This window comes from Corvus kubaryi, unplaced genomic scaffold (assembly GCF_017639235.1).
Source record: "Corvus kubaryi isolate FWS band 111438036 unplaced genomic scaffold, C.kubaryi_AGA036_p1.0 37396, whole genome shotgun sequence".
In the NCBI taxonomy this organism is placed as follows: Eukaryota; Metazoa; Chordata; class Aves; order Passeriformes; family Corvidae; genus Corvus; species Corvus kubaryi.
This window is the reverse complement of record NW_024581135.1, coordinates 15,367,769-15,382,485: the sequence shown is the minus strand read 5'-3', so window position 1 is coordinate 15,382,485 and position 14,717 is coordinate 15,367,769. Positions and strand designations below refer to the sequence as shown.

Below are 14,717 nucleotides of genomic sequence, written 5' to 3'. Positions count from 1 at the left end.
CTGCAGAATATGGAGTAGTAGAAGAAGAAAGTGTGGAGAACAACAACAGTCCTCCATTTTGAAGTTTTTTGCTTTTATCTATTTACTATATTAACAAACCCAAATCTTCTAAATTTTTCACCCTGTGACAATCTTACATAATATTCTATCACCTAGTTCACACCAGTGTAGATTCTAATTCTTCCCAGAGGGTAGGCAATTTTCTCCAAGGACGGAAGTCAAAAACAAAGTTGTCCAGGGGGGTAGAACTCTTCAAAACAGGCAGAGAAATATTCTCTGCACTCTGGGTTCCTACAATCTGTTACAATGATATCATAGCAATGAAACAATCATATTACTATATACAAGTATATAGTAATTTACTGTGGAATTCGGAGTGGGAAGAGAAGCTGTTTTCACTTCTGCATATTTACCTTGAATTTTGAGAGCACTGCAATGGAAGTCAGGGGTTTTCTGTACATGTGTCTTGTCTCTCTGAGCAAGAGGTAGATATTTATTAACTTTCACGTAGTTAAGATCGTGACTTTTTAATATTTCATATTGCACTTTGATGGAGGCTGAATTGAATACCTTAAACTCCATCATGCCTTTAGTTACATATCACTAATATTCACATTAGTACTTCTAAGCATATGTATTAGTAGTCTCCCAACCAGTTCTAGAAAACAATATTTGAGGATTTTTAAACCTTTTGAGTAAATACGTTCAGACAAGTTGTTTATTGTATAAATAGCTGTGTAATCTGAAACAAAGTGTTCTGCCTTTCTTTCTCTTTTAAAGGTGTTTTACCACTGCAGTCGTCATCCTTTTATGGTAGTCGGTCCTCTTCAAAAGAGTACTCCACTGGCAGTTCCACCCTGGACAGGTAGGGCTGATTCACTAGAATGAACTGTAAATGGCAGTTGTTTCACAGGAATTAAGCTCTTCAGTTTCCTGTGTGTTGATCACATGGTGCTTAGATGCATAACATGGTGGGGTTTGTTGGTTTTTTTCTTCCTTCTGGAGCACAGTCCAGTTCTTCAGTGTGTCTTCAACTGCCCTGCTTACATCTACAAACTGTAGTTACTGCTTTCAATACAAGGACTTTGTGAAATCACTCAAGTCTGTTTTAGTTGTAGTGGATGACTCTAGATGGTTCAAATTCTATATAAACTCTGGAAGTTTAGTCTGAACCCTTGCTTCGTTTTTCCCAAGTAGATAAATGCCATGCAATTCTATATTTTAATAACAGTATTTTAGCAAATACTAAATCCTGCTGAGATTGGGATTCTTCTTTGTCAGGTGCTGTGCAGTTAGACTCTTGGTCTCTGCCCTAGATAGATGAAATACAAGATCAAGAGAGAAAAGAAGCATTGTCCATGTTTAAATGTTAGGAATTGAGGTCTGTAGTGATTAGGTTACAAGAGAAAGAGACTGAAAATGAAGACTCTGTCCCAGATACGAATTTTAAGCATATCTTGGGAGCAGTGATCTTGTGCTGTGTAATCATTCTTCCTCTCATCATACAGCAGAGAGAATTGTTAAATGTTTATGAGACCAAAGACTTGATTACACTGCACGCACACCAGTGGATGTAAGGAAATTTAACCAAGCTAAGTATTTAAGTGCTCTGGAAAGAAGTGTTCTCCGTCACACCTTTTTTCCACTGTGATACATTACAGTTATTTTGTATGCTTTTACCAGTCCTTGTCTTCCATAGTGCTGCAATCCCAGTGTCATGGACTATAGCTCTTTAAGGCAGGACATTATAAATCATACCCTTCTAATGCTTTTATGTTTCCAGGTCTACCATATCCAGCCAGACCTCTTCAGCCAAAAGAAGCCTAGGATTTCTTTCTCAGCCTGCCCCTCTTTCTGTTAAAAAAATGAGATCTAATCAAGATTACACAGGATGGAACAAACCCCGAGTGCCCCTTTCCTCCCATCCTCAACAACAGTTGCAAGGGTAAATTTAATTTTCTTTATCTAGCATGCATACTTTGATCATAAGAACATGCACATTCTTGTTATAATTATTTAGTTAAAAGCGTAATCCTGAAATTAATGAACACTGAGGCAGAGAACATTTTTCCTAGTTTGGAGGATATGTGTTCTTGAATTCACTTCCTGGGAATTTCAGAGACATAATAATTCCAGGTAATTAATTTCCTTTAATGATGATTCATTTCTCTGTCTTTGTGTGTGTGTGTGTATATATATATATGCATTTTTTAAAAGTTTGATCATAGAAACTCATGGGTGTTTTCCTGATAAGTGCTGCCTCCCATGAGTTTTCAGTTTAGTCTGAAGGGCTGGGGAACAGCTCCAGTATGAAACTGTGGGGAGTGGCTGGGGTGAATATCCTGTGCTTAGTAGTACTGTGCTTAACTCTGTCAGGTTTGCACACTGACCATTAGACACAACATGTTCAATTTTTTTTTTTTTTTCAGATTTTCAAACTTGGGGAACACCTGCTATATGAACGCCATTCTACAGTCCTTGTTTTCAATTCAGTCTTTTGCTAATGATTTGCTCAAACAGGGTATCCCATGGAAAAAAATTCCACTCAATGCACTTATCAGGTAAAATTCACTTTCTGGGAAAGCTGTTTTCTCCTTCATTACTGAGAAACTGGTTTCAGGTAATACTGAAGCATCTTTGTAGAGGGTCATTTGCCTGTATAGATAATAAAAGAAATTTTGGAGCTTTACTTTTGAAATAAGAAATAGGCTCTTAAAACTTACAGTACGGAGTTACAGGCATTCTTTTACTGTATTTCTAGTGGCAGACTGAAATGCTTCATAAGAAAATGTAAGAAATTGCAACATAAGTTAGATACAGAAAAACTTATTTTTAAAACTTTGCCAGATAGAGTTTAAGCTGGTCACTAACTTCACCTGATATGTGGGGGCTTATGCCTTTTGTTTAGTAGCTGTGGAAAGTGTTCAAGTTTTGCATACTTAATCTTTCTCTAAATCCAGTCATTTGGGATTTTTATTATACTTGTGCACCTCATTTCTTTTCTGTCACTAAATAAGATGCAGGATTATCAGAACCATTTGTGGTTTTGTTTCATCGTTTTTTATATATTTTGAGGTAATTTTCTGTTTTTCATGTGTCGTCTTGAAGTCTTTCTACACTACTTGGGATCGGAGGTTGTTCCATGTGCCTCTTGAAATGTCCTTTCTCTAATTTTTGTAGAAAGACCTCTGAAGGTTGTGCTCCATATACCTAATGGGCAGTGTGTGATCCTGTACAAGTCAGAGTTGATACACAAAGCATCTGCTTTGTCTTCTCTTGGTTTGGCTATATCATCTAACCTGGTGACTGGTTTTCTGGTTGATCAGTGATTGCGTATCAACTGTGCTGTGGTTTTCTAACATGCTTCACTGGGCAGCTGTAGAGGGCTAGGACAGCACACTCTGTTCTTGGAGTTCGGCAGAGTAGCAGAAACTTGTCAAGCTGCAGTAAACTGATCAGATTCTTGGGGTAACTGAGTATTAGTTGTTGGGTTTGGGATGCAAGGGGATTATACAGGTTTTCCCTGTCTTTGGGTTGGGGGGTTTTTGTGTCTTGGAATGTCACATCTTCCTATCACCTTCCCATCTATGTAGCATGACCAAAACTTGTGCTTGGCATATATTTGGTGTGTGTGTCCTGTGAAATTCTGTAAAGCAGTTGTAAAAGATAACTGAATCACAGTAGCTGAGAGGCACAGGTAAAGTTAATTTCAAAAGTTTTGTAGTAAAGCTAACAGAAGCACTAGCTTGAACCAAAGAACTCCTCATGGCTCTTTTTGCTACAGCTTTTTTCTGTTACAATGTTTTCACTGCTAAAAGAAGTAAGGCTTGAAAATGAGTGGAAGTTTAAAAATAAAACAAATAGAAACCATTCTGATGGTTCAAGTTGAATTCAGTGATTTTGTGTTGCTTATTTTGGTGCTGTGTGGTATCATTTCTCCTATCAATACAAATGTTTTCAAAAAGCATTAGGAGGTTTTTTTCTCATTGTAAAAGAGCAGAAATAAGTTTTTAGAGCTTTATAAGACTTTTCTCTTTACCTTAAAAGATTGTGGATTGGTTTTTATCTTCATTTGAGTGCTGTTTGATGATGGCCTCAAATGAGATCTCAAAATACTTGAAATGGAAAAGGTTAATTATATATGGGATATTTTCATACAGAACCCCTGAACCACTTATCACAGGAGAGAAGCTTTTAGGAACTCTTAAAATAAGATATCATGAGTTCTGTTTTGTTTCTCTAAAGTCCTGGAAAACCAAACAGTGTTTCATTGCCTTGACTTCTGCAGACGTTTTGCCCATCTGCTTGCTAAAAAGGATGTCTGCAGCCCTGAGGTTAAGAAAGAGCTGCTCAAGAAGGTGAAAAGTGCCATTTCAGCTACTGCAGAGAGATTTTCCGGGTACATGCAGAATGTAAGTATCATACTGTCTGGAAACAGTAATGTGCAATTTGTTCAGTGTTTGGACTGTGTTGAACACCTGTCAAGCCTCAGCTGTGTTTGACAGTGACTTTTGATTGAATGGCAGTGATTGTTAGAGCAGAGCTGCCTCAGTATTACTGAATGCAATGAACTAAACATAGTTTCCCCAGTCTGTGTTTGAAAAATACTGAATGAAATTGTTCAAAGCCACTTTGTTGCATTTACCCTGTTTCTAGGATGCGCATGAGTTCTTGAGCCAGTGTCTGGATCAGCTGAAGGAAGACATGGAAAAGTTAAACAAAACTTGGAAGAGTGAGCCAGTCCCTAATGAGGATAACTCGCCGGGACGTGCTTCTGATGACCTCTCAGCCACCAAAGTTTATACGTGTCCCGTTATCAGTAATTTAGAGTTTGAGGTTCAGCATTCTATCATTTGCAAAATGTAAGTGTGCTTGACAGCTTTTCTCACACTTACCTTAAAAGACAGGAAGTGTTCCCATCTGATGTGACTTCATCTGCAGGTTGTAACCAGAATTAAGAACTGTTTTATCCAAACCTAGGTATTTAGAAAAATACTCTCTTGTCTAGAAATGCTGTAAACCTCACACCACACTGTGTGCTGCTGCAAGCCTTCTTTAAGCAGTTTCATACTACCTAGTTTTCTTCATTACATGTCCAATGGAAAGCCTTTGTGCTTTGCTCTTTGTGCACCGATTCTATGGGAATAGAGAGAAAAGGGGGTTTCAGCCAAGTAATGTTTCCTCTTAAAAAAGGGAAGCCATGTTTTTAATTTGATGTTTCTAAGGACTTCAGGGAATGGCATTTTCTTCTGTCTCTCTACATTCTTGAAGAAAAATATGTAAACCAGTATGTTTGGGCATTCGTTGTGTGTGTGGCAGTTTTCCGTATGGGAGTGCTTCATTCCACAGAGTTTTCATGAACACAGATATTTGGGAATATTAGTTTGTATGTATTTAATTAGTTCCATAGAGCAATTAAAAGTAAAGTGCATTCAGGTGGTAATTATGGAAGACAAATTACTGTAGTAGGGTCTTTTTTTTTCCCCCCTAAGAAAAAAGAAACGTAAGAAGAATTAGGGGGTTTTGTTGGTTTTGGTTTTTTAGATGGACTCTACTGTTTTGTTTCTAAGAACAGTTTGAAAGTATTTCTAGCCCTTCTGCTGGGCTGGGCTCACTTTTTTCTCCTAAGAATACTGAATGATGATGTGTTCAGCTATAGCAGTCACTTTGATTTCCTGTATACCTGATCGTTTGCCTCTCCAAAGCAGTTCCTGCATTTTCGTTCTTACCCTTACACAAATGTTTCAACTTCTAAAGCATCGAAAAGAAATTGCAAGATCCAACTTTGTCCTAAGCATCAAGCAATTCCATTTTGATGAGTAAAAATAGGATGATCAAGAAATACATGTTTACTGGAAAGTCACTTCACCCTAAAACATGCAAACGTTCATTAATTTCAAGTTTATTTTCCATCAGACTTGCACAAGCATGTTTCTTTTTTAGGTGTGGTGAAACAGTCACTAAACGAGAACAGTTTAATGACCTCTCCATTGACCTTCCTCGAAGGAAGAAATTCCTTCCTTCCCGATCCATCCAGGATTCTCTTGACCTCTTTTTTCGGGTATGTACTTTGAGGGGGTTTTTTATGCGTTGTGGAGCATGTGTGGGTTATAGGTACCATATGGAAATCCTGATTGTACAGCTGATTATTAGTTTCTGTGACAGTGGTTGCAGAAACTAGAGATAACTAACTTTGCATTTTTTTGAGGTTTGTCTATTAACAGCATATGGAAGTTTTTATTGTAAAATGCTGTGCAGAAATTAACTAATGTAAAATAGGCAAACTTCCCAATTTTGTGGTGAAAAACTTGAGGTATAAACAAATACAAAGGAGAGAATGTCAGATTGGGATAATCACTCAGGAATTGCTACCTCTCCTGGACTAGGATGCTTCAACAGCTTGTGTACAAGCCTTAATTAGCATGGAGTAAAAAGGTCATGCAGGTACAATAATTTAAAAAAATAAATAGCTGTAATATGTGGATGCTCACTTTGTAAGTAGAGCTTCAAGGTGAGGCTTCTGAAACCTAAAAATGAGCTGTACGATGTGTGAATTGGTGTTGTATTTTGTCATATCTTGAGACAAACCTCCTTTTTTCCTCCCTGTATAGGTAGTGTTTTCAACAGAGTGATTGATGTGCTTTTTCTTCTAAAAGCTGGCGGAGGTCTTACAGTTTTAAAGAATTCCTAAAATTGTAATGTTGTAATTTGGCTTCATTTAAGGTTAAGGGCTGTAGGAATGTTTGATGGGCAAGTTACATAATTTCAGGAAAGGGATGCTTCCTCTTTTTATGTCTGTTCAGAACTCTACTTTCATGTAGCATATCCTTGATAAGTTTAGATGAGAATAGCTTTTGAGGAACAAAGCAGAGGATTTGAGCAAGAGGGAGAAAATTTCATGGCACCATCCTCCACCATAGATTATTAGGGGGGAAAAAAGCCCCAAACAAATCTTGTGTGTGGGAGAGAAAACTGTAAACCTCATAAGATTGTACCCTCCCTTTGAAAGCTAATTTGTCATAATGGTGGCTAATTCACTGGTCTCCAGGAGGCTTGCAGGAAAAATTCCACCTGTATTAGTGGATATGATGTCAAATTTTAAGGTCTGCTGCCTGTCCTTTTATTAAATGCCCTCTTATTAGGTCAAGTTGAAGGTGATTATAATTTTAAATGGTTACTGCTGTTTTGAAGAGTTTGTGTGACAGATGTGATGTACTTTTGGTTGACATCTGTCTGATGTCTCTTTTGTTCCACAATCATTTCTCTGCTCCCTTAAACAGGCAGAGGAGATTGAGTATTCCTGTGAGAAGTGCAATGGAAAGTCTGCAGTTGTCACACACAAGTTCAACAGGCTTCCCAGGTAAGTGTTGACATCTGTTGCTCTCCTTCCTGGAAGCATGTATTACAAAATGCAAGTAAAAATCCCTTGAAGAGTGAAGCTGGGAAAATGAGCAGGACAGTGTGTACAGTGGTCAGCTGTGAGAGAGGTGCACCTGCAATCAATCTTCATGCTGTTTTTCACTTTCACTCTAAAGAAGCTCTTGGAAACTCTCAGCAGTACTTGTGTCTTCCTCCCTATTACTACACAAGGAGGACTGAGTTTTCTCCTTCCCCTTTTCTTGGGGTTTTTGGGGTGTGAATGAAGCCGATACAGTAAATATATTCTGGAATTTTAATATTGCACAAGTTGAGTGATGGACAGGGGCATAATTACCTGTGTCTGACAGGTAAGAGATGGGTCAGCATTTGCCTACCACCCCAAAGTAATAATCTGGTTTGGTCCAGTGAATGCCTTTGAAAAAAAGGGTTACTTGGATTTTGAATAGGTTTTCTCTGATTTCTGTTTTGAGATTAACACTTGTCCTTCTCTCATCTCTCTCAGGGTCCTGATTCTTCATCTGAAACGATACAGCTTCAATGTAGCATTGTCTCTCAACCATAAAGTCGGGCAGCAGGTGGTTATTCCAAGATACTTAACCTTGCTTTCCCACTGTACAGAAAGCACCAGGCAGCCACTGACGCTGGGATGGAGCGTCCATTCTGCCATGTAAGTGTGCAACTTTGGTCCCTGCTGTGTTAATCATGTATGCCACAAGGTAGGCAGTTGTCAGGTCTCCTCCAGAGAATGTCTGGGCAAGGAAACATTACAGTTATGCAGCTTCAGATGTGTGCTGCTGGTTTGTAATGGTAATGTCATAAGAACATGTATGGAAACGAAGCATGATAGAAGCAGTAGGAGGAGATGGTTGGACATTATTTAGGGAATATTTGGTAAGATAGTATTCTTCACTGTCCTTGAAAATAACTTCATATTCTTTTTAAGAATGCTTCTGTTAGTAATTTTTAAAAGGTAGGCCTCTCAGTCCGAAGTAATCTAGATTACGTTTCCCTTCAGAGCACCCTAACTCTATTTAGAAGTCAAAACATTGTGTCTTTTTCTGCTAATTTCCACTTGCACCTCCTATGCTGTCATTCATTTTTCATTGTCTTTCCTGTGCCACCGTAGTATCTAAGCCCTTTGTATGCTGAAAATACTCTCCTTTTCCTTGTGGCAGTTATTTCTGTACAGCTGCCTGACCTGAGACACAGAGATTAAATGTGCCAGTTGTCACACAGGAAGTGTGTGGCAGAATAAGGAACAAGAAACCCTCCGGTCTCTTGTAGCCCCTGACTAGTGACGTAGCCAGGGTATCCATCGTGAGCTAGGACACATCTGGTGTGTGTGTTCAGCAGTGTGGCATGTGTTGTGCCAAATGTTTAGTGTTGTTTGAGATGCAAGTGGATGTTTCCCATAAATTTCCTTTAACTGTAGAAATCTCAGACTCTAAACTGTTTACGCTACCCAGAGCAGCAATACTTTAAAATAGGTTGAAAATAGCTTTCCAGTGTTTGGAGTTTTTTTCGATCATGAAAACCATTGTGATTGACCAGAGAGTGGAAGGGGAACTAGGCTGAAGAGAAGCAGCCCTGGTTTAGGGGGAAGATTAGAAAAGATTTCTGCAGTGGCTGCCATCTGTTTGATAGGTATGTAGTGATAGTGATGGGCTTTGAGGAGCCCATGAAAGGATTAAATGGAGCAGGAAGTTTCTTTAGAAGAATCTAGGTAAGGGAGGAGAAATTAAGATGTGGGATATGCCAGAAAACTGGCTGATCCAGACAACAGCAGGAGACTGTGGTTTGGGAGCAGGAACTCAAGTGTTGGTGGGAATAAAAAATAAAGGATAAAGGAATGAGTTGTCTTGACATGGGAGCCGAGAGCCTTTAATTTGTGAGCTGGTCCCTAAGGGTGCGTTGCCAAGAAGTGAATCAAGTTTAAAGAATTATATATGGTTTTGAACAACTGTTGTTTATTTATAGTGTGATGAAGTTATTACTGTAAGTCTAAGTAATTAGCAAGTACATAATGGTATTCTGCTTGTTCTTTTTGGTCATGGATTTGCATGCATAGCAGACAAGTAAACACTTTTTAAAGACTGTAGCTACTGCAATAAATACTTTGCTTTTTTAATAGTTCCCGTCCATTGAAAGCCTCCCAAATGGTGAATTCCTGTACTGTAAGCACTTCCACACCTTGTAGGTGAGTTACAGCTCTGAAATGTCCGTATCCAATGGCCTGGGGTTTTGGGGCATAGTTTCTAAGGCATTTTAAGATTTTCTAGTTGTTTTCTATTGTGTTGCAAATTATTTCAGTTACTGTCTTTTTTCATATCTGAGTTTTATGGGTGTTACATGCTAGCTGAAATTAACATCAGTGGTGCAATTTGCCTTGTTTAGGAAGCAAAATGATTTCTACTTCTGCAATCTAGCTCTTTATTCTGACTCTATGGAGTCAAAATGTGTGTTTTGGGAACAGGTGGCTGATTCCTTAAGTTTATTTGCAAACATGAGACAGCCAGTTCTTGATATTGTGAAAAATGTGGTATTACACTGGATGGTTTTGCATTGAGGGATACTTAAAGACCAGATTTAGTAATAAAATGGAAATCATGACTTCCCCAGACTCCCTTGTCTTCTATTCTAAAGAAGCAAAAATTTATCTTAATAGAAGAGCAAACAGAAAAACTGAAAAATCTGTGCATTTCTGACTTTTTGTATCTGGGTAATGATGTGAGAAGTCCTATGTCTGACTTAAATCATTTGACTTCCCAAGTTTATTATGCCAAATTCTGTGTTACTGTGGTCTTGTCTCAAATGAATTCTGTCTGGGATTGTGAGGTAATAAAGTGCAGAATCCTTGGCCTTAAAAGCAAAAGCCACACACTTAGTAACTTTTAATGTAAGCTATTATTGCAGGCTTCCAGTAGATATGTCTGTTAACCCAATAAAATAAACCTGTTCTAAAAACCCTGACTGCCATGTTAATGAATTGTCACTGTCGAGTTGTTGGCAGTTTGTTCCCCAGTTGAACAGTGTGAAAGCACTACTTCAACAGTTACTTTGAAACGTGTTTGTAGGATGCTACTAATGCTGTGAAGTTTTATAGCCATGTGTTTAATTTACAGAAAATACACTTTCAAGTCAAAGAGCTCCACAGCACTCTATGTAGATTCTGACAGTGATGATGAGCCATTGAAACGCTCTGTTGCCCATAGCCAAAGGTTGTGTAACATACAGAGTAGAGATCAGCAACAACTGCAAGAAGAGCCAGAAAAGGTAAGGGAAAAACCCACAAACTTTCATGTACTAGATCCTGTATGTGCTCATGTCTGCTGTGTGCTTTTTTTAGCATAAACTGAGTGAAATTGATGTCAGATGAGGTTTTTTTCCTCCTAATTAGCACTGCAGTGCTGGAAGGGAGTGCTTTGCTAATTGACCTCTCTCTACAGTTGTCTTGGGTTCCCACTGGGAACAGAGGTAATTGCATTGCAATTGAACTTGAGTTTTCAGGTTATGTATACCAGCTGCTTAGCAGTTTGGTCAGTCCTTTGGGTAACTTTCACTAATAATGTTCCTGGGCTGAAGTATAATGTGCTGTCAATAATAAAAGTATGCAGTAAAGTCCTTGATTAAATTAGATCCAGTACAAGTTGGGATAAGCAGAGAATTCAGTTAAGAGAATTCCATGCACATCCAATCTGTGTCCTCTTTGAAGTGTGGCTTTTAAAATGCTGTTAGAATCTGAAGCTAACAGTCTTTGGAGGCGGACACATAGAAGTGTGAAGAGACCAAACTCATTGGTGTAATGGCACAGTTAATTTCAAATTGCCTTTGAGCTTTTTCTTGTGACTAGCATTAATGCTGCCAAGATGCTTTTTTTGCCTCTGTCAGGGCAGTGTATTAGCAGGTAGATGAGTTGTGTGGGAAGAAATGGTGACCTAGGAGGGAATAGAAGCAGCTTAGAGGATTATCTTACAGTACCACTTTCTTCTGTTAAGAGTGATGCAGGCCTAGTGCTTAGGACAAGTTTCCTGCATCTCTGCTTCTATAAAGCTTTTGCTTCACTAAAGTTTTTGACAATGCTCATAGGGTTATTTTAATCAAGCAGAGACTTGTGGCCTTGATTATGGCATTGAGGGACAGGTGTAAATCTGGGTGAATAGCAGTAGGTAACAAGAGGAAGGTATCTACAGTTTCTGATCTGATGGGAAGATCAAACCGAGGGAGGATCCTGACCTAGTATTTAATGAATGATAGATACTGAGTATTAAATTTTTAGAAGATCCAGAGCTGGGAAGAGCTGCCAGTTTGATGAAGCTCAGAACTACAGATAAGAATGATCTTGACAAATGAGAGAAACTGCATAAAAATAGGAGGGGTTGTTCAGTTAGGAGCAGGCTGAAGGTGCTAATTTTATCAGGATTAATCAACTATAAATGTGGGATGGGAACAGCTGGGAAAGCAGTGGGCCTTCAGAAAGGGCCTGGAAGGTGACGGTCACTCACAAGGGTTGAAAGTAGAAGTATCTGGACAGAACCGTAGCCTGCACGTTGTGTCATGTAACCCTCCTTTCTTCCTCAGCATTGAGCTTTAGCTGGAGTTCTGTATCCATCTTTGGGCTCTGGACTGAAAAGAGTTAGAGATTAACTGGAGAGGGGCCAGAGGAGAGGAACATGAATGGTCAGAGGTCTAGAAAGGAAGATTTTGAGAGAAAGAGCAGGCAAGTGGTCTTCAGTTTGGTCTTTAGTTTAAAGAGAAACATAAGCAAGGTTTGTGTCTTCAAGGAACAGGAAGAAGTTAATAGAAACACTTGAGCTGTTTGCCATGCCTGTGGTGGATAGAACAAGAAGTAATAGACTAAGTTGCAGACAGTCATTTTTAGATTAAATATTATGGAACACTTCCTGATGGTCAGGATATGTAGGGATGGAATGGATTGCTGTGGAAAAATACAGAAAACCCTTTGCTGAAGGTCCTGCGACTGCTGTCCTGCATGGCACATCTATGCCTGGCTGCAGCTGCGGGAAGGAAATAAGCTTGTCTTTTCTGTACGTAAGAGGGACTTCAAAGGTATTTCAAACTGTCCTAACTGATTCTTCCTGGAGTTCTGTTTGTGAAGAAGAGTAGGTAGTCTCTATCACACAAGCCCTGTAAGTGCAGAAATTGTGGGAATAAAGCATACTAATTTGAATAACAAATTAATTACAGGCTTTACAGCCTGTTATGGGAAAGAGACACTGGTGGGGATGATTACACATACATGATTTTATTCTGTGGCCATGCATATTGGCCACTTCTCAAACACAGGCCTGACCAACCATCTGTTACCATTAACCAGGTTCTCTGACCTTCTCAGTGTTGCCCTGGGGAACCTGGTCCTGGTTTTTAGAAGTGGCAGCACTGCTGCTGCACCATTTCTCTTGGTATGATTCTCTGAACAGCTGTGGATGGGGTTGCATTAAGGGCTTGGTGGTCAGTTTGTCTGGCCAGTACATCCCTTGCCAGGCACTCCTTGCAAAATGTCCCTGCAGTGTGGGAGAACAGCTGGAAAGCATCTGGATATGGCACTGGGTTATAGGGGCAAATAGCAGTTATCCAGGGCAGAACTGCAATTCCTGTGATCTCTGCTTCTGCAGATGAAGTAGTATTTGAAGGACTTCTTAAAAATGCTTACTTAAAACAGCATGTCTTAGAGCCTAAGATATTTAAAATCCATGCAAATAATGTCTCATAGAAAAGTTGTATTCTAATAATGCACAGATGCTGCCAAGTCTTTAAAGTCCAGCCACTGAATTAGTGGTAGTTGTTGGCAGAGAGCCTGGAACTAGGGTTTGCCAAAGAGCTAAACCAGTTTTGATGTTGGTAGCCTACAGGTGCAGAGAGATAAATCAGAAAGCTTAAAAAGCAGGTACTCTGCTTTACTTACTCAGTGCATAAATAGCTGTGAGGGGAGAGGTTTAAATTTGTCACTTCTAATTCTTGGAGGGCAACATGTCTAGAACAAGCAGTTTAGTTGGCTAATTCATTTACTAATCTTTTTTGAAAAGGTAGTTTTAATACTAAATGCTTGCTGTATTTGAGTAAAAAGCAGCAGTAAAAATGTACTTTTGTTCATTTTAACAAAGTTCTGGGATCCACCTGATGCAGTTTGGATTAAGACCTGGATAAGTACATTTTAATAGAAACTATCTTACCCCATTTTTAATATAGGGGTATTATTAATAATATAGGAAAAGAAATTTAAGCATATGGTAAATAGTGTAATTGTGTCAACATGCATACATGGAGGTTAACCTCCTGATTAACAGTTAATATCAAAATGATTGAAATAACTATATTATTTGCAAATCACTGTGGTGTAGGAGTTGATGAGCATCAGCTTTAGGAAAATGAACTATAAAAAGGAAAATTGAGATTAAGACTAAGGTGTTTTTTCTTTCTTCCAATTTAAAATCATTCTGTTCTCCTTGGGAAAGAATAATTCCCCCCTTTCCCTTTTAAACTGTTTTCTTACTTGGTTTGCAGTCCTGCCCTCCTCCCTGTACCCACATCAAGATTTCATATGGCAAATCTGCAGCACAAAACCTAATTTTAATTGCTCTTCATACCAGCTCAATTTCAGTTTCTATTCTTCTATCCCTGTATTCAAGTTCAGTTACTCTCATGTTGCTGCTTCATCCTTTGTTAACAAACTTGCAATTTCCCTGCTGGTATCTCAGCACTGACTTGCCAGGGGCTTGAGAATTCATCAGAACCTAAAGGGGAAAAACATTTGTTGAAGGAAAAGAAGGCAAGGGTTATCTTGTGTATGTTAATCCACAAGGCCTGTAAAAACTGGTTGTAGTGTATATTTGAATATTCTGTGGAGTAAATGTAGCTACAAAGGCTGTCTCTCCATTGAGTCTCTTGTAACTATGTTGAATGTTGACAGTGCCAAGCTCCCACTCCCTGGGGTTAATAAAAATAAATCTCCACAGAAATGTAAAACTGATGTTATATACCTGTTTATTCAAACACTTAATCATAACTCCATTCATCTCTAGGGTTCAAAAAGAAGTAAAATGGAGGGTGATAAACCCGAGCTGGGTAATGCTGGTTTTGATGGGATGAGCGAAGATGAACTGCTAGCAGCTGTCTTAGAGATTAGCAAAAGGGAAGCTTCTCTGTCTCTGAGCCATGATGAAGATAAGCCCACAAGCAGCCCAGACACTGGTTTTGGAGATGATGAAATTCAGGAATTGCCAGAAAACCTGGAATCTATGGAGATGGAGAAACCCAAAACGGTATTAGACTCAGGTAAGGCAGAGTAACCATCTTAACTGGACTCTAGCAGGCTAAAG

The 14,717-nt window shown here is 38.9% G+C and overlaps 1 protein-coding gene across 1 annotated transcript in view; it reads left to right on the top strand.

Moving 5' to 3' along the window:
• USP37 (ubiquitin specific peptidase 37) overlaps window positions 1–14,717 on the top strand; it is a 35,769-nt gene that overhangs the window by 9,135 nt on the left and 11,917 nt on the right. Inside the window, exons 8-18 of the mRNA XM_042040441.1 lie at window positions 781–865; window positions 1,784–1,945; window positions 2,430–2,561; window positions 4,289–4,412; window positions 4,657–4,862; window positions 5,944–6,061; window positions 7,281–7,360; window positions 7,883–8,047; window positions 9,512–9,577; window positions 10,503–10,653; window positions 14,421–14,673. Of these exons, the coding sequence (XP_041896375.1) occupies window positions 781–865; window positions 1,784–1,945; window positions 2,430–2,561; window positions 4,289–4,412; window positions 4,657–4,862; window positions 5,944–6,061; window positions 7,281–7,360; window positions 7,883–8,047; window positions 9,512–9,577; window positions 10,503–10,653; window positions 14,421–14,673 (1,542 nt within the window). The remainder of the gene's footprint in view (window positions 1–780; window positions 866–1,783; window positions 1,946–2,429; window positions 2,562–4,288; window positions 4,413–4,656; window positions 4,863–5,943; window positions 6,062–7,280; window positions 7,361–7,882; window positions 8,048–9,511; window positions 9,578–10,502; window positions 10,654–14,420; window positions 14,674–14,717) is intronic.